The 20,489-nt window shown below is 45.6% G+C and overlaps 2 protein-coding genes across 2 annotated transcripts in view; one reads left to right on the forward strand and one right to left on the reverse strand.

Annotated features, from left to right (window-relative positions):
• Window positions 1–20,489, reverse strand: part of HSPH1 (heat shock protein family H (Hsp110) member 1) — a 467,085-nt gene that overhangs the window by 223,043 nt on the left and 223,553 nt on the right. The gene's annotated exons all lie outside the window — the stretch shown is intronic.
• MEDAG (mesenteric estrogen dependent adipogenesis) overlaps window positions 17,433–20,489 on the forward strand; it is a 14,814-nt gene continuing 11,757 nt past the window's right edge. Inside the window, exon 1 of the mRNA XM_006727979.3 lies at window positions 17,433–17,786. Within this exon, the coding sequence (XP_006728042.1) occupies window positions 17,509–17,786 (278 nt within the window). The 5' untranslated portion in view covers window positions 17,433–17,508. The remainder of the gene's footprint in view (window positions 17,787–20,489) is intronic.

Below are 20,489 nucleotides of genomic sequence, written 5' to 3' on the forward strand. Positions count from 1 at the left end.
TGGTGGGAACGTTCTGGAGATGGATGGTGGGAACGTTCTGGAGATGGATGGTGGGAACGTTCTGGAGATGGATGGTGGGAACGTTCTGGAGATGGATGGTGGGAACGTTCTGGAGATGGATGGTGGGAACGTTCTGGAGATGGATGGTGGTGATGGTTGCACAATAGCAGGAACATACTGAACGCCACTGAATTCCACACTAAAACATAGTTGAGATGGTAAATTTTATGTTATGTGTATTTTCTCAAAATTAAAAAAATTTAAATGGTCAAATGGAAATTTTATGTTCTGTATATTCCACTGCAATTTTGTAAAAGTTGTTCAAAAGTTAACAGAGACAGAAAGAGAGAAAGAGGACTTCAAGGGAAATGTTGAGTGGAGAGCTGAGGGGAGAGAAGGAGGCAATGAGGTGCTCTCCAGGGAGGAGAGTTCTTCACAGCTGCAGTGTGTGAGGACCACTTAAGGACCCCCTCCCAGCAGGTGCTTGGTCTGAAGGGGTCAAAGGAAGGGGTGTCTGGCCCCTTTCCCATGACCGTCTCTCTATCTGATGGGTGGTCTCTCCTGACCCATGGTGGATAGTAGAAAGGACAGATAATGCCCGTCAGGGATGGTCAGGGCAACTCCCCTGATTCACTTTGCTCCCACCGCCCCAAGGATAAGTGAAGACACACCCTGTGGACAGAGTTGGCAGCAGGGACACTGGCCCAGAGGTGACACAGAAGAGAAGCTTGTCTCCATCCCTTTTTCTTTTTAAAAACTCCCTTCTCGTTGATTTTCCTTCTTGTTGGACTGTATCTTCTAGTAATTCTTTCAGGTAAGTCTGTGGGTGGGACATTTTCTCTGCTCTTACATGTCCAAAAATATGTTAGTTTTCACCCTCACACCAGAAAGATAGTTTGATAGTTTGGTTGTGTAGAGAATTCTAGAACAAATTCTTACTCTAGGTGCTGATGATGAAGCGTGATGTCAGACTGTTTTACATTCTGCGATAGATGACCTGCTTCTTTTCCGGAAGATTCTAGGAGTTTTTCTTTATCCCTAATATTCTGACATTTTACTCCAATGTCAATAGGGGTGGATTTGTTTCATTTTGTTTTTAAATGTATCCTGTTTCGTCCTTCCAGATACATTCAATCTGAGGACTTCAGTTTTAGGAACTTCTTCTCTCTTATTTCTTTAACTGTTACTTCTGCTCCCTTCTTTTGATTTTTTCCTTCTGGAACTCTTAAAAGATGAGTTGAAGATCTCCCGAGTTTACAATGTGTATTCCTTACATTCCATTTCTTTATCCCTATGTGTGGCTTTCTGGGAGATTTTCCTCCCTCATTCCCCTGCATCCATTTGGATATTTGGCCCACCTACTGGATTTTATTGATCAACAAGGAAAAATCTGAACACTGTCTACCCGGACTGCTGACAGGAAAGGTGGAAACGGCTGCCTCTTACTGTGTCCTACTCTGTTCACAGTGATGGTGGGGAGAAAGGGGTCCAGCCAGGGCGGCTCTGGTCCTCCTTTCCCAAATAAGCATGACGTCCTTGTGTCTAAGCCACCCCGGCTCCTTGCTTCCAACCCCCAGGTGGGACAAATACTTGGTGCTGCCTGAACCTCTGTGGCAGGACCCTTCACACACTTCTTAGGCTGTTCTTTTTCCCTTCCATCTGATCCTTTCTTTTAGGGATTTTCAGAGTTTCTGGTTCACCAAGAATTCCCCTTCTGAGGGGAATTCCCTTTCTGAGGATTCTTACATTACATACATTTTCTATCATCTCTGAAAACCTGATCCTGGAGGAGAGGCCGTTGTGGGTGTTTTGGCTACCATCTTGAAAAAGCAAGGCTTCCGGTAAAATCTTGACAGAAGTTTGAGATATAAAAGATAAAACAAAGCTCTGTGGCTGAAGCAAGTGTGGAGACTCCAGAAGTCAGCTTCCCTTCTCTCTCACAATGGCCTGTGGAGAGGGTGCAGAGAACACCCAGGACTCTGCAGAGCATGGTGTGAAAAACACTCACCAACATTTATATCATGGCTTAGCAGCAGCTGCCTTGACAGTTGGCACCATGATTCCAATAGCCCGTTCCCTCCAGTAGTGACAGATCACTTTTTTCTCCATTGAGACACTTGGAACCCCTTGTGGACCTTCCTTGAAATTTCTATTTTTGGTCCTGAGAGAAAAGATCTCCATTCATTTGCAGAGAACTAACATTTTCTGAGCTCAGGAAGTTATTATGCCATTCCTGGGTCTGTTTAATAAGCCCCAAGTTTTCTCTGATGACTTAGTAGGGGAGGGGGGTGTCTCCTACTTCGAACCTAAAATATTTCAAACATGTAGTGAATATAATGGCTCTAAGTTCCATCTATGAAGAGATGCTTTATAATTACTTGATGTGGATCTCTCCTGGCTATGGATATGGCCCACATGCAAAAGGCACATCAAGTGAGAGAGGCCACTGGTCTGCTATTGGTTGTGTACAAAGGCTTGTTCGTCTTTTTGTGTGTTACTCTGTGTAAGGCCTTCTTAGGGCCTTTGCAGTACCTTCCGTGAAGATTTATGTCACTTCACAAGTTTTACAGATTTAGACTTTCTTTTCTTTTGAGTATATGTCTATATAAGGCTGACCTAGGGGTGGCAAAACCTTATCCAGATAAATTATTCAGAGGTGAAAGGGATTTTATCTCTCTAAGGAAATGAGAAATCCTCATATCTGACTAACCAGTGATTTGAATAAGAGGTTTAAACAGGAAAATCTTTTTGAAAAAATCCTTGGAAGTATCTATTATCAGACAGGCAGGCCCTTACTTTTTTCAAATAATTTTAATAAATGTTAAAAAGTCCCTTAAACTCTATGGCCATGATTTGGAGTAAACTAGTGGATGATGGAAATGATTCTGCTTATTACCTTACTTTTCAGAGCATGTGTATACAAATAACATTTATGTACATCATAGTATGTCCACCCTGTCTCTAATTTTTCCAAAGACTGAGATTTTTTCAGTTCACCTGGGACCATAGAATGGATTTTTGGCAGTATAACTGGTTGACTCTTGTTTCAAATTCAGCTAACTGGATAGTTTGTTGGTCACATAGTTACCATCCATTCCCTACCATCCTCATTCTCTACTTGGCAGCCAACCACTTTCTGCTGGGGATCCATGAGGTTGGAGGGAACCTGATTTCACCCCCATCTCCAGAGGTGGGACATGTAGTATAAGCTGAGCCAATAAGTATCTTCCACTTTTCTGGACATAGACATTGGTTACAGAGTAGGCATGTGACCTTAGGGGGTCCAATCGGAATGAATCTTCAGATTTTCCTTGAGAGGCCTGAGCAGGGAAGCTCTCTCTTCCCTTTTGGACTAGAATGAGGAAGTAGCAGCTAGGAGAGCTGCTGGAAGCCACAGAGGACCTTAAGGGGGTAAGTCTGAGAATTTGACACCAAGAAGGGCAAAGTGAAGAGCTGGAAAGAAATCAGATTCTTGGTGACATTGTTGAGCTACTAGATCAAGACTTGCCTGAAGCCAATTACTTATCTGTACCATTTTCAGTTACTTGAGCTAGCAAATTCACTTAATGGTTTAAATCATATTGAGTGAGTCTTTCTGTTACTTGCCTAATATAATTTATAGATGATGTATTGGTATACAACTTAACAGTTTACAAATCACATTATGTTACTTCATTTTCACTTCTCCACAGGGATGTTCAGAAAGGCTGTTATTCCTCTCATTTTACATGAAGAAAGGGACTGTGAAGGCATTGCCCTAGGTTACACAGATGGTTAAGTAGGAACGTCACATGAGGATAGGAATTACGTACACATTTTGAAGTGGAATTCTCAGTGTCTTTTCTGTACTTGTCAATTGAATATGGTGTTTGTTGAATGAATAATAAATTGAAGGACGGAACTGAATAGTAAAAAAGTAAAAACCTTTGTTTTAATTATTCATTCAGTTTTCCAACAAATATTTACCAAATGCTTACTACGTATTGTATTTAATTTGTATTTGTGCTAGCAGCTCTAGTGCAAAAGAAAAAAGAAAAAGAAGAAAATTGTTGATGTCTTTAAGATTGTTTTGCTCTTTTAAAAGTTTCAGCAGTTAAGAGATTATGTATATTTAAAGTCCTGCAAAGGTTTGTGGGGGAGGATCCCTTTGTCTTAAAATCTTCTCTTTTCTGTTGCATGTATGCACGGTTTCTGCCTTGTTGACCTTGAGAATGGACTTCTCAGGTAGAAAGCCATGTGCACAGTTGTAAGTGCTCCGTGCAGTCTGAATAACTCACAAATATTGAATTATTGTCTTCTTAATGTTAAGTCTCTCCCTCTGGCAGCATGTTAGGATGTCCACTCATTCAGATCTCCGGGGGACCATTAAGATCGAATTTTACTATTTTAGTTTGTATCATAGTAGATCAAAAATCCATACTTTGCAGAGAAAGGCAATATATAGATTTGAGACCCTGTCAGAGTTTAGAGTAACAAGAAAGTAGAAGGAAGATCACCCTGTGGGGATGATCTAACTAACCAAGTAATCAGGAAAAGAGTCTGAATTGTAATTCCCCAGGGATAGAATGTGGAACAGAATGAAGACACCAAGCAGTGCAACTCCTTCTATCTCATAGAAACCTCAAAGAAACCTAAACTCACAGAATCAGTAGCTGAAAATGTTTTCACAATTTAAAAACTCAGCAAGGGTCTGTTTCCTCTTTTCGTGTCCTGCATGAGAGCAGAGAAGAGGAGAGAAGTTCCTCTTGGATGTGTTTTGGAGGTCAGGTTTGGGAAGGGCAGCCCTGGGCAGTGGAGAGAACAAAGGCTCTCGACTGAGACTGAGCAGGGTTCAAATCCCACCTCCAACAATTCTGGCAAGTTACTTAATTCTTCTGAGTTGCCTTTCCTCGCCTGGAAAACAGTGATCATATTGACCTTAACAGGGGGTTACAGCAATTAGAAACATGTATAAAGCGCCTGGCATATACCAGGCCCATAGGAGGAGATAACAGCTGTTATTTTGTACTTTTTATATAAGTAGGACAAACTTGGACTCATTAAAAAAGTGTTGTCACACTTATTTCTTGCTTTTCTTGAAAGGAAAAAAAAAAGACGTATCTTCAAAAGTGTCCAATAGCACAGAAAGGAAAAAAGCATGAAATGAAAGAACACATGGTACTTACCAGAGAATCAACATTTCTTACTCAAAATTCAATCACGGCTGCATAATGAGGGTGGAACACTGCCCTCTTGTATCTCTCATTGCTAAATTTACTAACAGTCATCTGAAAGAATGGGGGAGGCTTTAGTTCACATCCTTGAATACCATTCGAGATGTCTCATGTTTCTGAAAATGTCCTGCAGGACCTTGAGCAAACGAACAATAAAAGAGATGGATGACTGTGGATTATTCAGAAGGTTCTCGGCATCCTTTCAGAAACTTTAAAAGCCGCTTCTTAACCGTTCACTCATAAACTTGGTGCTGTTTCCCCTTAAGTAATGTCTCTCGTCTTTGAAGTTGAGTCCATGATAGCTGTCAAAGGCACGATTTATCCCCGTTAAGGACCAAAGGAGGAAGCAAAATGGTGGGTGGCTGTTGGCTCTTGCTGTCGCCCCCTGGGGTGATGGATTCTGAGCACACTGAAGGTGTGCAAGGCTAGGGTGCTGGGGGGAGGCAGCACGGAGCAGAGCCCAGAACAAGTGCGATGGGGCAGCCTCACTGACCATGTCTGATCTATTCTAATCTGCGCTGTTCTGATTAGAGAAAATAACAAGATGAAGTTTGCAAATATTGTGAAATGGAAGTGGCAGTCTTGCGTGATACTAATACATTTGGCGCAAGGTTTATGGGGAATCAAAGCCACTTAGGAATTATGAGTTCTTTTCAGCTGAAATGTGTGATAATTAACCACTTCTAATTTTTTAAGTTCTAGAATTTGAATTTTGCTTTTTTTTTCTTTTGATAGCACATGAAGTCAATTCTGTAATATTCTAAAGGTATTTATAAAGTGTCACTGACATGTTTGAACAATCCCAAATGCTTCCCTGTACCCAGCTTCGGAAACGTGAGTGAGCTTATTGGCCACTAAGAATTAGGGAAACTGACAGTTGGAAATTCTCACTTCTCTTTCAAGGTAGAAGAATTCTCCAACCTTGCACTTCTATGTCTCACTCCTTTTACGTCCTGAATTTGGTAATAATTATGCACACTGCTATATCATTTAATACTTTTCAGCACATGTTTATTTACAACATAACAAGCAGAGGAATTTCCTTATTTTCACTTTTTGGAGGGAAAATATTGATGTTCAAAGAAATTAACCAACTTGGATAATGATCGGCTTATAGAATCATTGAGTCTAGAGGTGAAACCACACATATTAGATACAAGTTGCAAAGTAAGTTTGATGTAAATCCAATTTTTAAATGTCAAAAATGACATTATAAATATTTTGAAAGAAAATGAAAAAGATTATTGTTATCATTTAAGAACTTTATGACTTCCAGGACAAAAGTTATAATGGAAAGTATTGTTAGGTTTGAGTACTTAAAAACACACATGTGCAGGGACACGTGGGTGACTCAGTCGATTAAGCATCCGACTCATGATTTCGGCTCAGGTCATGATCTCATGAGTCCTGAAATCAAGCCCCGCATCCAGGCTCTGCACTCAGTGGGGACTCTGCTGGAGATTCTCTCTCTGCCTCTCCCCCCACTCTTGCACATGCCTGCTTGTGCTCTCTCTCTGTCTCTCTCTCAAATAAATAAATAAATCTTTAAAAGAAAAAAAAAGAAGGATCTCCCAGGTGGCTCAGTTGGTTAAGCGTCTGCCTTCAGCTCAGGTCATGATCCCAGGGTCTTGGGATCGAGTCCCGCATCAGGCTCCCTGCTCTGCGGGGAGTCTGCTTCTCCCTCTGCCGCCCCCCCTGCTTGTGCTCTCTCTCTCTTGCTATCTCTCTCTCTGTCAAATAAATAAATAAAAGCTTTTTAAAAAATAAGAAAAAAAAGAAGAAAAGAAAAAAAAACTTTATTTTACAAATGAGGACACCGAGGCAGAAAGAGGGAAGACCTTGCCCAAAGTCACACAGTTGGGAAGGCAGAGTCTGGGTTCAAAGCCAGGTTCTGTGGCTCCAGACTGCCTCATCTTAACTATGAACCCTGCTATACTAGGTGGAAAAGTGCGCTTTGTGTGCTCACTTCACATGGTGAAAGCTTGGTGGGGTGGGGGATGCACATTGACCAGCTTTCAGTGTTTATCTCTGGGTGGGAGGATTATGGGGAAAAGCTTCTGTTTATTAATTAAAAAAATTAAATCCAATATATTCTGATTTTTCTGCACTTCACACATATCACTGGGTGGTAATGAATTACAAGGTTTGCAAAGTTGTCAGAAAGGGTGAGGAAATACTCATTCTCCCCCTTGTTCCACTGCTTTGGTAATTTACAGGCCAAAATAGGATTAAAGAAAACCAGCTCAGCTTCCCAAACCTCCGTCTCTGCTAAACCCTTGATTGTAAAGCCTCACAAAGGCACAAAATGTGGTGTGTTGTTTTTTTTTTTTTAATTTTATTTCTTTCTGAACATTCTGTGCCTGTCATTTTTTTCTTCTAAAAGGATTACTGAGCTGAGCCCAGCATTCCAAAGTCCTGACGTTCAGACCAGGAGCTTGGCCCCTCTTCCCCCTGCTGTCAGCCCAGCATTGCCAAGATCCTTGTTATTTCTGCTCTGTGTTTTCTCACAATCCCAGAGGATCTTGGTGAGAGGAAAAGCCTCTCTCTCTCTTTTTTTTTTTCTGATTCAAATCATTCTGGCTTTTGAGATTGTAACAAATATCCAGGGGCCTAGAAATAGTACAGTGTTTCCCGGTATTAGATCTTTAAAAGAGAGAGAACACACTAGGGGTGGCTCTTTCGAAATCTGTGTCAGCTTTATCAGCTTGAAGGTGGGCCTGATCAGATTCCTCCAGTAACACCAGTGATGTGACTGGTGATTCTGAGGGTGGATATAATTCTCTGGGGTTGACCCAGTGCCCTGCCCTGTACAGAGTGCTTTGCCCACACTATTCTACTGACCACTCCTAACAGGAATGGGAGGGAGATAAGAGCATCCCCACTTCTTGCAGGGTTCTGTGGTCTAGTCCCTCCCGTGCAGTCAGAGCTCAGAAGTGGAAGAACCAGGATCTTAACCCTGGTCTGTCCAAGTTCAAAGTCTGTCCCTGACCATCTAGGTCAGAGTCTAAGACTAGAGGGAACTGTCAACGAATGAGGGTGAGGGTCCACTTTCCATTCCCTCACCCACCGTAGAAAGCACCAAGGCCACGGGGCTCACCCAATGTTCATGGAATGAATGAATGACTGGGTGAACAGAACCACCACCATCTTGCCAAAGAATGTGGAAAATGGACATTAAGTACTTTTTTTTATTCGAGAGAGGGACTTGGGGGATGGAGGGTCTGGGTTTGGGAGGTGGCTTTTATTCTCTTGTGGTCTGGAGTCTCGTACATGGAGGTGGGGGGTCCTCTAAGCTCTGGAGAGGTAGAGGGGCCCAGTGTTGCCTGGAGAACAGGGCGCCACACCAGAGAGGAACCCCTGACTCTAGATGCCACCAGGCTGCGGAGCAGGGACTGGTACTGTTTCTCTGTAAAGGGCTAGACAGTAAATATTTTAGGTTCGAGGGCCAGACAGTCTCGATGGCAACTCTTGCAGTGGTGTGTCAGCAAATGAGTGTGTCTGTGTTCAATAAAACTTTATTTACAGACACTGAACTTTGACCTTCGTATAATTTGTATGTGTCACGAAATATTACTCATCTTATGATTTTTTCCAATTATTTACAAAAAAAAATTCTTAATCACAAGTGTACAGAAACAGGTGTCAGGCAGGACTCGGCCTGGGGACCGAAGTTCGCCCATCTAGCTCCGGAGTCAAAGCCAACGGGAGGAGTGAACCTTTCCATCTAGGATGTGAGCTCAGCCATCTGGGGGAGGATGGGGTTTATGAAGAGTGCTCCTCTGTTGTACCATCTGTGTAAGTTTGGGCAAACAACTGGAGCTCTTTGCGTGCCTCTATTTCTCCTTCCATAAAATATGAATGTGAAGGGGCGCCTGGGTGGCTCAGTCGGTTAAGCATCTGCCTTCGGCTCAGGTCATGGTCTCAGGGTCCTGGGATCGAGCCCTGCATCGGGCTCCCTGCTCAGGGGCAAGCCTGCTTCTCCCTCTCCCTCTGTGATCTTTTTCGCTTTCACTCTCTCAAATAAATAAATAAAATCTTAAAAAAAATACCAATGTGGAATAGGAATAGTCCCTAGCTTGGAAGATTAAATGAGATAATCCTTTGAAGGCAGTTAGAACAGAGAAGTCCTCACTGACTGCTAGCCATCATCATGATGGCTGAGGTCACGGCTGATGCTGTAATGAATGCAGGTGGATGCGAAATCCCAACAACGGCTTGGCATATTTGTTTCTTCCAGGGAGCAGCAGTGATTTGGAAGGTATTATGGGGTTCACTGGGTCCATCTCCTGGCCCTCCCAGTCTGCTCACTTTGGAGTAAAAGTGTTCAGAGTTGGGTGGGCTCTCAGGCCTTCTAGTGCAACCTCCCATCCCAGGTGGGAATCTTCTCTCCGGCCACCATTACAGAGTCAGCTTTTCAACTGCATCCAACCCTGTTCAAAGTTCTGGAGATGCCCTTGGTTGTCTCCTGTGTCTAACCAACCCTTCTCTTCCTGGACTTCAACACCCTCCATCCTGACGCTGTCCCCCACATCTGGCTGTCCTCATGTCCTCCTTCTTTCTTCTCTGTGTTTTCTTCCATCCTCTCTCCCAGCAGTTAGTAAACACTTGTAGCCGGCGTCATTTGAGGTCCCTGGAGGCGGTGAACAGGTCGTCGGCATCTTCACGTCCCAGGCACTTAGCGCACACGAGGATCTAACTAGCTTTCGGAGAATGGCCTTTCACCTTTGTCCTTATACGTGGTTCTCAGTAGACCTGCTCTTCTCCAGTCATTGGCACTAAACGCTCCCTGTGGTAGCTGCTACAACATCCTAACCCACATTCTCCTCAGTGCCCTGACAGCAATCACAGAGCTTTAACCAAAGGGCCAAAGAACGTAGCAGGACTGGCCTGGGGAGGCTTCCCTGTGAACTCTGCTACCAAGAGGGAGTGTTTATTTGGGCAGAAAGGAAGCAGTGAACTCAGAGAATAACACAGCCAGAGCCCAATGAGGTAAGCACAGAGGGAAAGAAATAAAATTTTCCATTCTAGTTCAGCCATGACTAAAGTTGTCAGGAATCAGTGCAATAACGACGAATTTGAACTGATTTGCATGGGTAAATCTCTTTGCAAATCTGGGCTTTTATTTTCCCATATGTTCCTACTTTAGCTTTCATAAGACTTCAGCAGATATAATCGCAGAAAAAATGATCTGAAGCATGTTCAGTATATTTTGGTTCATTTATTTAACAAACACTCAATAGTACATATTATGTGTCAGGTACCATTCTAAGAATTTTATATATAACCACAACATGATGCTGCCTCTCATTCATTTATTCATTCGTCAATAAAAATAAATTGGATATATTCTGTGGAACCACATTGTGCTAGGAATAAAAAGGCACAAGATACAGTCACCGCCCCCCTTGGTTTTAGTGGGAGAGACAAACAAGTAAATCAATAGCACACGACCTGTAATTAGGGTGTACACAGCATATATCATTTGTCCTGGGGACTGGGAGGAAGGGCATGTAACTTAGCCCTGAGGAGGTGATGTTCAAACTGTGTCTTCAAAAGTGAGTGAGGGTCTGGGAAGGGAGGAGGGCCAGTGGAGCAGAAACCGCCTATGCACAGCTTTGAGGAAAGTCAGCCCACACCTTCAGGGAGCTCTGAGCCGTATTCCACAAGCTTACAGCAAAGTATCTGAGGTTGAGGAGGGGTCTCAGTCTGCCTGGACTGCCATAACAAAATACTGAAGATTGGAGGCTTAGCTAGAAATTTATTTTCTCACAGCTCTGGAGGCTGGAAGCCCAAGATCAAGGTGTGAGCAGTTGAGGTTTCTCCTGAAGGCTGTCCCTTTGGCTTATAGATGGCTATCTTCTAGCCATGTCCCCACCTGGTCGTCCTTTTGTGCAAGCATGTCTGGTGTCTCTTCCTCTACTTAGAGTGACATCAGTTGTATTGGATTAGGGCCCACCCTAATGGCCTCATTTTAACTTATTCACCTCTTTAAAGATCCTGTCTCCAAATACAGTCACATTCTGTGGTACTGGGGGCTAAGGCTTCAGCATGTGACTTTGGGGGATGGGGAGGCATAATCCATCCATAAGCCACGAAGAGGAGGGATCGAGGGGGCTGAGGCTGACATGGCGGCTGCTGGAACAGTCCAGGGGAAAAGTGATGGAAGGCAAAGTGAGCAACAGGCGTGAGGATAGGAAGAGAGCGATAGATCCCTGAGGTTTGTGGAGGGCGCCCCTGCACACGGAGGCGCCAGCTGGCTGGGGTGGAGGGACAGCGGGGGAGGGCGTGGGTGGAGGGAGGAAGTGAGAGGGTGAGTCTAGGATGACGTTGAAATTCTGAACAGAAGGATGGGGATGCCTCCCTGGAAGGAGGAACAGGGGATAGGGAGCACATCTGGAGGTGGGAGGAAAACAGTGAGTTAAAGATGCCAGTGGAAAATCACAGGGAGAGGTTAGCCAGCAGTTGGGTCCATTGGTCTGAGGATCTGAAAAGAGGCTGGCCCGGAGCTTGAGATTTGAGGTCATTGGAGCCAAGGATTTAAACAGAGTCATCCAGGGAAAGGGAAAATAGTCAAGGACAGAACTCTGGGACTCGGAAAAAAGGAGTGGCCTGAGATGCAGGGGGAAGACCAGGGGAAGCCAGAGAGCTGGCGCTGATTTAATGAGGGTCTATGTGCCGAGTGCTGTGCTGGATGCCATCTCCTTCTACTGGTACGGAAGTCCCCTGATGTAGGCATAGAGCAGAAACTGAAATAGCACAGACGATGTGCCAGGCACTCTTTGGAGTACTTTGCAGTAGCTCATTAAATCCTCACAAAGCCCTGCTATTTATACACGAGGACACTGAAGCACGTAGGAGTGATGTGCTCAAGATCCCAGAGTAGACTGCAACTCGGGCCCAGCTGATAAGGCACCCAAGTCTGAGCTCCCAGCCATGGTGCTCTTCTGCCTCACCCTACACTGCACCAATTTTAGAGATGAGAAAGTTAAGGATCAGAGAGGTTAAGACATTTGCTCAAGGTGACATGGCTAGTAAGTGTCAGAGTCTGGTTTTAAACTAAAATGTTTGCACTTTTTGCTATACCGTGCACCTTCTTCACAAACTAAGGGAAGAGGGAATTGCAGGGACAAGCGTTATCTAGTGAGAATGGAACAGAAGGTGTCTCACATCTGGCCACACATAGGCACTGCAGTCAGTTTCAGTGGTGTGATGAGGCAGAAGGTGTAAAGTCTTGAAGAGTGGATGACAGGCAAGGAATTTAAATTATGCTCTCAGGAAGTTTGACTATCAAGATAAGAAGGGAGACGGGAAAGTAGCTAAAAAGAAAAGTGGGATGTGAAGATGTTTAAAAATTATCTTTTGGTTAAGAGGGAGAAACCTGCAGGTATTGGCATGCTGACAGGAAATCCAAGAATGGGGGTGGAGGTGGTGGAGCACTGGTTCTCAGTCTGCTATGAGTTTGGTTAATGTGAATCAGGTTCTCTAACTTTGGACTTCCACTGAGAAATTGAGCCGATAAGGTGGTGATGTTGCCAAAGCACAGCCACCCCAGTGGGGGCACATGGGGATGGTCCACATCTTTATTTTGCCTAGCTTTAACTGCAGACACAGCCACAGACTCGTCAATGGGTGACTGTTCTGCTATAAAAAGTCTCCAAATCTGAACACTAACATCACAGCTAACCTGTTAGTTTCACTTGTAATCTAAGACATACAAATGTAAATACCAGGAGGTACCATACACCCAGTACCGAAGATTTAAAACCATGAGAATTCCCTGCTGGTGAATAGACAATTTGGTACAATTCTTTTGGAAAATAATGGTGCGTGTTTCAATAACCTTAAAACATTTTCATATCACTTGTCCCAGTAATTCCATTTCCAAGACTCTGGATACAGAAACAAGCTAAAGTGCAAAGATGTTCACTGCAGCATTGTTTACAATAAGGAAAACTTGGGAACAGTTTGAGTAGTCATGAGTAAAGACATGTCCACACAAACAGTAATAATTCCTCTTGACGGGGGCGCCTGGGTGGCTCAGTCGTTAAGCGTCTGCCTTCCGCTTATGTCGCGATCCCAGGGTCCTGGGATAGAGTCCTGCTTCGGGCTCCCTGCTCAGCGGGAAGCCTGCTTCTCCCTCTCCCACTCCCCCTGCTTGTGTTCCCTCTCTCACTGTCTCTCTCTCTCTGTCAAATAAATAAATAAAATCTTAAAAAAAAAATAAATCCTCTTGATGGAAAATAACCTAGTGGCTTCAAATACTACATACAAAGACAATTTTTGATACTTGATATACATATGGTGTTAAGTGAGAAAAGCAGAATAACAATTCTACAGTATGTACACAACATAAATAAGCCAACAGTATAAAAAAGACTGAAAGTATCTTCACTCGCAGTGATTATGTTTGTTTGGTTGGGTCTTTGATAACGAAAAAGATACTGAACAGGAAAAGATCTCTATAGCTCTCCACTGATTAGCAACGGCTGACATTACAATGAATTTTTTTTTTCCCGTTCACTTTTTCATACTATTCTTTGGCATTTTGGTAGTGCATAAATTATCCATAAAGAAATGCAGGTGTTTTACTGAAAATGCATCAAATGAAAACTCTAGATAACACACTAGGAAAGCATCCTTAGAATGTTTTTATTATGCTTGACACCATTTTTCTGTATAAAACAATACACACTCATTTGGAAAATGTCGAAAAATTGTAAATCAGAGAACTATGAAGAAGCAAAGAAAAATTTCATTTAATCCTTCTATTTAGATAATAAATGTTGATATTTTACTTTATAAAGGAAACAGCTTTTGGTGGGAGAAACTGCTGTGTTCATCTAAACAAATTGCACATAACTGTGACATAAAGCTCTTATGCTACATTTTACCCCTCAACAAAGCCAAATCATCCACAAACAGCATGGGTTTAAGGATGATCAACAATGTTGAGCTTAGTCTATGTGGGTCTGGGTGGGGTTCTGCAGTGGACCTGCCCTCATTAACCTTACTAATCAGAAAAGCAACTTCTGTAGCTGTTACCCTTGTTGAGTAAATCAGAGACATGCTATAAGCAAAATACAGCTAGAATTCATCAATAAGTCTGGACGTGGTGCCAGAGGACCAGCTGGGCTGATCCCGGCGTTCTTCCCTGTTACTTGAGGATAGGACCAGCCTCTTGTAAACCTCAAAAATTAAACCAGGAAGGTTATCAAGCAGTAGATGAGTTTATTCTGGCATAGTGAGGAATTGCAATTCGGGACAAGCAAACTATGGCAAACCATGGGCAAGTACAGAGAACAAGGGAAAGGGACTTGCTTTCACAGAGGAAAGGAGGGGATTGGGAGGGGTGTTTTTGAATGACAGTTCACTGGAGGAAATAAAAAAAACGTTCATTAGAGGAGAGTTAGAGTTTGGGGTTGTGGTGTCTTCTCATTGGCTGGGTTTGTTGCCGGGCAAGGAGAAAATCTTACTTCCTCCTGCCACGGTATGGAAAGTAAGTGTCTTCCTGATGGGGCATATAAAGTAATAAATGGTATGAGTGGTACCTGTAGAAGGGCTCCCCCTTCCAGTTTTCCTGACCCCATTTTGAATGAGGTTTTCCTTTACTCATTTTCACTGTCTCTACTCCCCTTAATCTTCAGCTGCTGGCCCTAGAATATAGCAGGTGCTCAATAAACATTTATGGAAGTAAACTAAAGGCTTGGGCTCAAATTCTTACCCTATCACTTATCAGCTAGATGCTCCTATCCATTTCTTTGGTTTTAACCCCTGTCTTTGAGCTCATCAGTTTCAAATTTCAATTATTAACCTTGTCTTCTCTCCAAAACTCCAGACCCAGCTAATTAGCTGCCTCCTGCACTTTTCCACTTGGTTGTTCCGTAAGTGGCTCAAAATCTATATCATCTGTATCAGTACCCCAGTGAGACACTAAATGTCTCTCTCTGCTCCTTTGTCCTTCTCTTCCCTCTTCCATTTATTTGCTCATAAAATCCTGCTGGATTCTAGTTCAAAAATCTCCCAAATTCATCCTGTTATCTCCGTCCCCACAGCTGCTGTGTGAATTAGTTCAGACTCTCATTATATCTTACCTGGATTGTTACATCAGTCTCCTACCTAGTCTCTTTTCCTCCAATCTTCCTGTTTTAAAACATCTTCTACGTGACCATAACCAAAGGTGTCTCTCCAGGCTCAGGCATAATTATATCACATCCTTCCTTCAAAACATTCAAGAATGTTCAAGAATCTAAATTCTTAGACAACTCAGAGAGCCTATCACAATCTGGCTCCAACTTCCCTTTCTGGCCTCATCTCTTATAAAACTCACCCCTCTCACCCTAAATAGGCCTTGTCTGTTTTAGCCATACAGAATTCCCATTCTTCCCCCAATAGACCATACTTTCTCCCTTTGCATAGATTAATCCAGGATCTTCTCTCCCAGCTTCTTATCCATGATGTTCCTTCACCTGGGAGCTCCTATCTTGTATTCAAAGTCCAGCCCACTTGTCACCTCTTCTGAGAACCCTTCCTAGGGCCTCCCAGGTAGAGCCAACCACTCCCTTGACCCTGCTCTCATAGTACGTAGTCAGCATACCTATTATATCACTCCTCTTGATCTCTTTGGGAGCAAGAATGAATGCCCCAGTAGAGTGTGATGGTCTAGAGCTGGTGCCATGTCTGTCCCTGTGAACACAACCCCAGCCTCTGGGTGTCGCCTAGAGCCTCAGCCACTCCACACCTATCCTCTGCGCAGTGGTCCGCAGGCTTCACTTTGTGAGAGAAGCCCCCTGGGCGCTTGTTTCACGGGCACATTCTCCCTTCCTCCCCACAAAAGACTGATTGAGTCATGGTCAATGCATCTTGGGCGAATTAGATTTGTTCAGAGAGACTCAGCAATGGGGACTGATCCTGGGGCAAAGGGACCCATGTCTGGAGAAGGGAGTGAATGGAGTTCATATATATTCTGGGATTGCAACAAGATCTGACAGAAAGGCTCTTCACTCAACTTGATTAAACCTATGCGGGTGTCCATGCTGGGTGCACGCAAGGATGAATTAAAAATACCCTCTAAGTTCTAGTCAACTTTTAGGATCCAGTTTTGTGTCCTAATTACTGTACTTCAGGAAGCCTCCCCAGCTCCTCAAAACTGGGCTGACTTGTCCCCCCATAAATCCAGGTTTATCCTCAGCAGAGCTTTATATTCAGTGCATGGCAGCTGCTGAAATGTTGTCTACCCTCTATAACCACACTGCAGGTTAGGCAAGGACAGGGCCTGTGCTTAGTCATCCTAGTCTGCTCAGAATTTACCTATTGGCGGCTCCTAGTAGCTATTTCAGAAACAGTTGTTTAACTAAATCGAATGAAATAGCCCTTTCACACCTCAGGAGACCGAGCGCATTCAGTATGTCCATAGAATGAGTACATAGCCGGCACTCCAGCGTCTATCGACTGACTCAACAAACAAACATATTCGGGGCACTGGGGAGCTCAGCCGACGCGGTGGAGGGTGGAGGCGGGCGAGAGGCAGGAATGCCGGGTCCCTTCCGTGGTCCCCACTACTCTGTGTACTGAGGCCGGTGGCCCACGTGCAGGAGAAGCAAGCCGAGGCAAAGAGATGAAATCCACGGTGGATTCACGAAGGCTTTATGGAAAAGTGACACCATGATCAGTGGAATTTCCACATGGAAACGGATCCAGGGAGAGGAGCGAAAATGCAGGGTATGGTGTGGAGGAAAAAAAAGAAAAGAAAAGTTAAAACAAGCTGGGAGGCCGTGGTGGGTAACTGACTCCACATCGGGGTGCAGAAGTCCGCACGGCCGGCAGACCCCTGGGCCCCAGGCGGCGAGAGCCGGGGAGAGGGACGTGCCACGCTCGCATCGGTCCGCAGAGGTGTGGGGTCTAGCGCACGGGTGTTTGCTCCCCTCTCCCCCGAGGCCCAGCGCAGCAGTCCCCCGGGCCGACCGTCCCCACCCCGGCCCCGGCGGTGTCGGCCAGGCGGGGGCGGGCCCGGGCCCGGGTGTGGAGCCGCGGACCCAAGGGGGATGAGTAACCCTCGGCGGCGAGCAGGCGCGGCAAGCCCCGAGCGTGCCAAGTTCCAGTCCGACGCGAGCTCGGCCCGGAGCATCCGGGGTCGTGCCCGAGGCCCGGGAGGGGCGGGCGGCCGCACCCAGGGCGGATAAAAGGGCGGCGCGGCGCGGGACCCGCTTTCTCCACGCCGGGTCTGCGGCGCGGCTCGCGGGCGGGCACCTGACGCCAGGGGCAGGCGCGCGAGGCCCTGGGCACCGCGGGCAGGGGCATGGCGGAGGAGGCGCGCGCGCCGGCCGCGCGGCCGAGCCTGACCTCCATCTCGTCGGGGGAGCTGCGCAGCCTGTGGACGTGCGACTGCGAGCTGGCCCTGCTGCCGCTGGCCCAGCTGCTGCGCCTGCAGCCCGGCGCCTTCCAGCTGCGCGGCGACCAGCTCGTGGTGTCCGGCCCCGGGGGACCCGCGGCGGCGCGCGGCGGCTTCAACGTCTTCGGCGACGGCCGCGTGCGCCTCGACGGGCAGCTCTACCGCCTCAGCAGCTACATCAAGAGGTGGGTGGCCTCGCCGGGTCCCCGCAGAGGCCTCCACCCCGCTGTCGTCCCCGGGAGCCCCGGGTGGCCCCGGCTTCCCGCCACCCCCCTCACCTCCTCCCCGTCCCCGCCGCCGGGACCCCCCCGCCCCCCTTCATGCCACTTCTAGGTTTGCCTCATTGCTAACGTCACCTGGAGGTGCACAGCTCCCCCAGCCCTGGCCTTTTCTGCCCTTTGCACTGACATCCTGCAGCTGCCGCTTGAAGCCGCCCAGGAGGGCATCAGGGCAGGCGCGTGGCGTAGGGCTGGGTGGGGAGCTCGTAACCGGCGGGTGATTTTCCCTTTCTGGCTCCTTAACTGGGTCAGATGAGCTCAAATGGAGACACACCCTTCAGGGGGTGTTTGCAGAGGAGAGACTCACGCCCTGGCTTTGGATTTGTGGGGAGGGGAGAGGCTGCTCAATTCTGTGTATTACTGGCTTGATCCAGTGAGGAGACCCAGTGGAAAAGCGTGCAAAAGTTCAAAGTTTCCCGTCTTTGGCGTGCCTTCGTTTTCAAAAAATAATGAAATAAACCATGTCTGAGAAAGGAACAAAGCCTGGTATGAAGTCCAACCCAGGGCCATGTGGGCTGTGATGTGGGCAGGCGAGTTCTGGGAAAATAGGTCCAATGAGGGTAGCTTCCAGGATCCTGGCGCAGAGCTGGACCCAAACTTAATTTGATGGCGTGTGTCCAGGATGCTTAGCTGTTGTGGCCAAAGCGTCAGAAGCATTTCTTAGCAAACTTGCAGCCAGCAGGCTGTAGTCCATCTGAAGCAGGCTTTGATCATCATGGGATAAAGGAAGAGGGAGCTTCATGCCTGATTCTACATGGCCTCATGCCTTGCAGAGGTCATCCTGTACTTGTGTGTGTGTGGGTATGTGTGCGGGGATGTCTTATACTTGTGCTGTGGAACGAACTGAGCTTCGGGAAGAGGGCAATGCAGTCTAGAGTTTGAATCAGAGCTGCGTAAGCTTGCCAGCTCTGAAGATATAAAGTCTTCGCTACTGGGAACGACAGCAGTGCCGTGGTACCCTGTAGGTGGGATGGAACCAAAAAGGGCAAGCAAACAAAATGAGATATTTAAAATGCCTTCTTCAAGGCTGCTGGGAAAAACATTGCTTTTCCACACAAAGATAGTGAGGGCTTTGAATGCCTGAAAAACCATTCTGCCGCAAGAATTTCTCCCTTTCTTAGTGAAGAAAGTGCCCCCTCCACATAAGCAGGGGATGATGGGAGGAACTGAGTTAGAAATCATATTTGCAAAGATTAAAAAAAAAGTTAACCATTGTATTTGAAAACAGAGTATGAAAAATTAAAATGTCCAAAATTAATTGAAGCCATAGGTTAGGCTTTTGACAGAGCCAGCTCCCTCAATCTTAGCAAGCAGTGCGGCAAAATTGAAAATGATGTCGAAGTCTGGTTATTAAATTCTCGCTTTGAACACCTCCTACACAAAAGACTATTAAACAGCAGTGGTCCCCTGGCAGTTTAGAGTCCAAAATAAACAATGACCAGACCAGAATGCAGTGAGGATGCAACAACAAGCTTCTCATTGTCAAAGCGGTTGAGTGAGGGCCTTTGGACCCTGGGACATAGCAAGGAGCATCTGAGACTAACCTGGGTGATAGAAGGAACGATCTTTCTCTCAGGGGACAATGCCGCGGCAGGGGAAGTAGGCTTTTATAGGTGGGTGTACAGTCCTGAAGGATGAACCTGATCTGGATGGAGAGAGCCTTCTAGAAGGGAGGAAAGACTGTGTTGAGGGCAGCAGTGAGAGGTTTTGTCTTCATGGATCAAAAAGTGGGCGCACAGTCAGAATGCAGACATCAAAGTTGCCTCCTTAGATCTGCCAAATTTACCGAGTTGATTTGGCTTTGGGGATAGCATACAGCTTCCTCTCTCAGAACATTGCTCCAAAGCAGTGATTCATTCCCTCCATCCCTCCCTTCCTTCTCTTTCCTCCTCCCTCTCTCCCTTCCTCCCTTCCTTCTTTCCTTCCTTCCTTCCTTCCTTCCTTTCTTCCTTCCTTCCTTCCTTTCCTTCTTTCCTTCTGTAAGCTTTGGCCAGTTTTACTAAAGAAAAACTGCATGGTTTTCTTTTTACTAGTCTGTTCTGGCACAATTCTAAAGATGACAGAATCACCTGGATCAATGATAGCCAGCGTGCGTTATTTATTTTCGGCATGCTATGCCCCATTCAACATTATTGCCACTGCCATGCTGGACAGCAGTTTTGGCCAACGGCACAGTACTCTCCTTCAGACTTCCTCAAGGTTGGGCCGTTGTTGTTGAGGATGACCAGTTTCGCTTTGCCTTGTCAGTCATCATAGTCGGCTTGTACCCCAGCACATACTTCTCACTTTTTATGTCCAGTTAGGACCTAGAGTTGATGGACTCCAGCAACTTTTTCTTCTTTTCTGGGGCCACCATATTCCTACCTTAGGTGTGGGATGGCCTCCAACCAGGAACAGCTGCCAAGATGGCCAGGGAATGAGAAAGGCAAGCAATGATTGTTAATCATTTTAGACTAATAGAGCTTTTGAGAATTTCTATAGACCATCTCCCCAGAGGTATATATATATGCACTAATGTTGCTGACCATCCAGGTAGTTTATGAGATACTTGGATCCAGGTTAAGGATCCTTGTTCTATTCATTAATTTAGTTCCTTTTTTTTTTTTTTTT

This window comes from Leptonychotes weddellii, chromosome 3, assembly GCF_054177405.1.
Source record: "Leptonychotes weddellii isolate Sample4059 chromosome 3, ASM5417740v2, whole genome shotgun sequence".
Classification (NCBI taxonomy): Eukaryota; Metazoa; Chordata; class Mammalia; order Carnivora; family Phocidae; genus Leptonychotes; species Leptonychotes weddellii.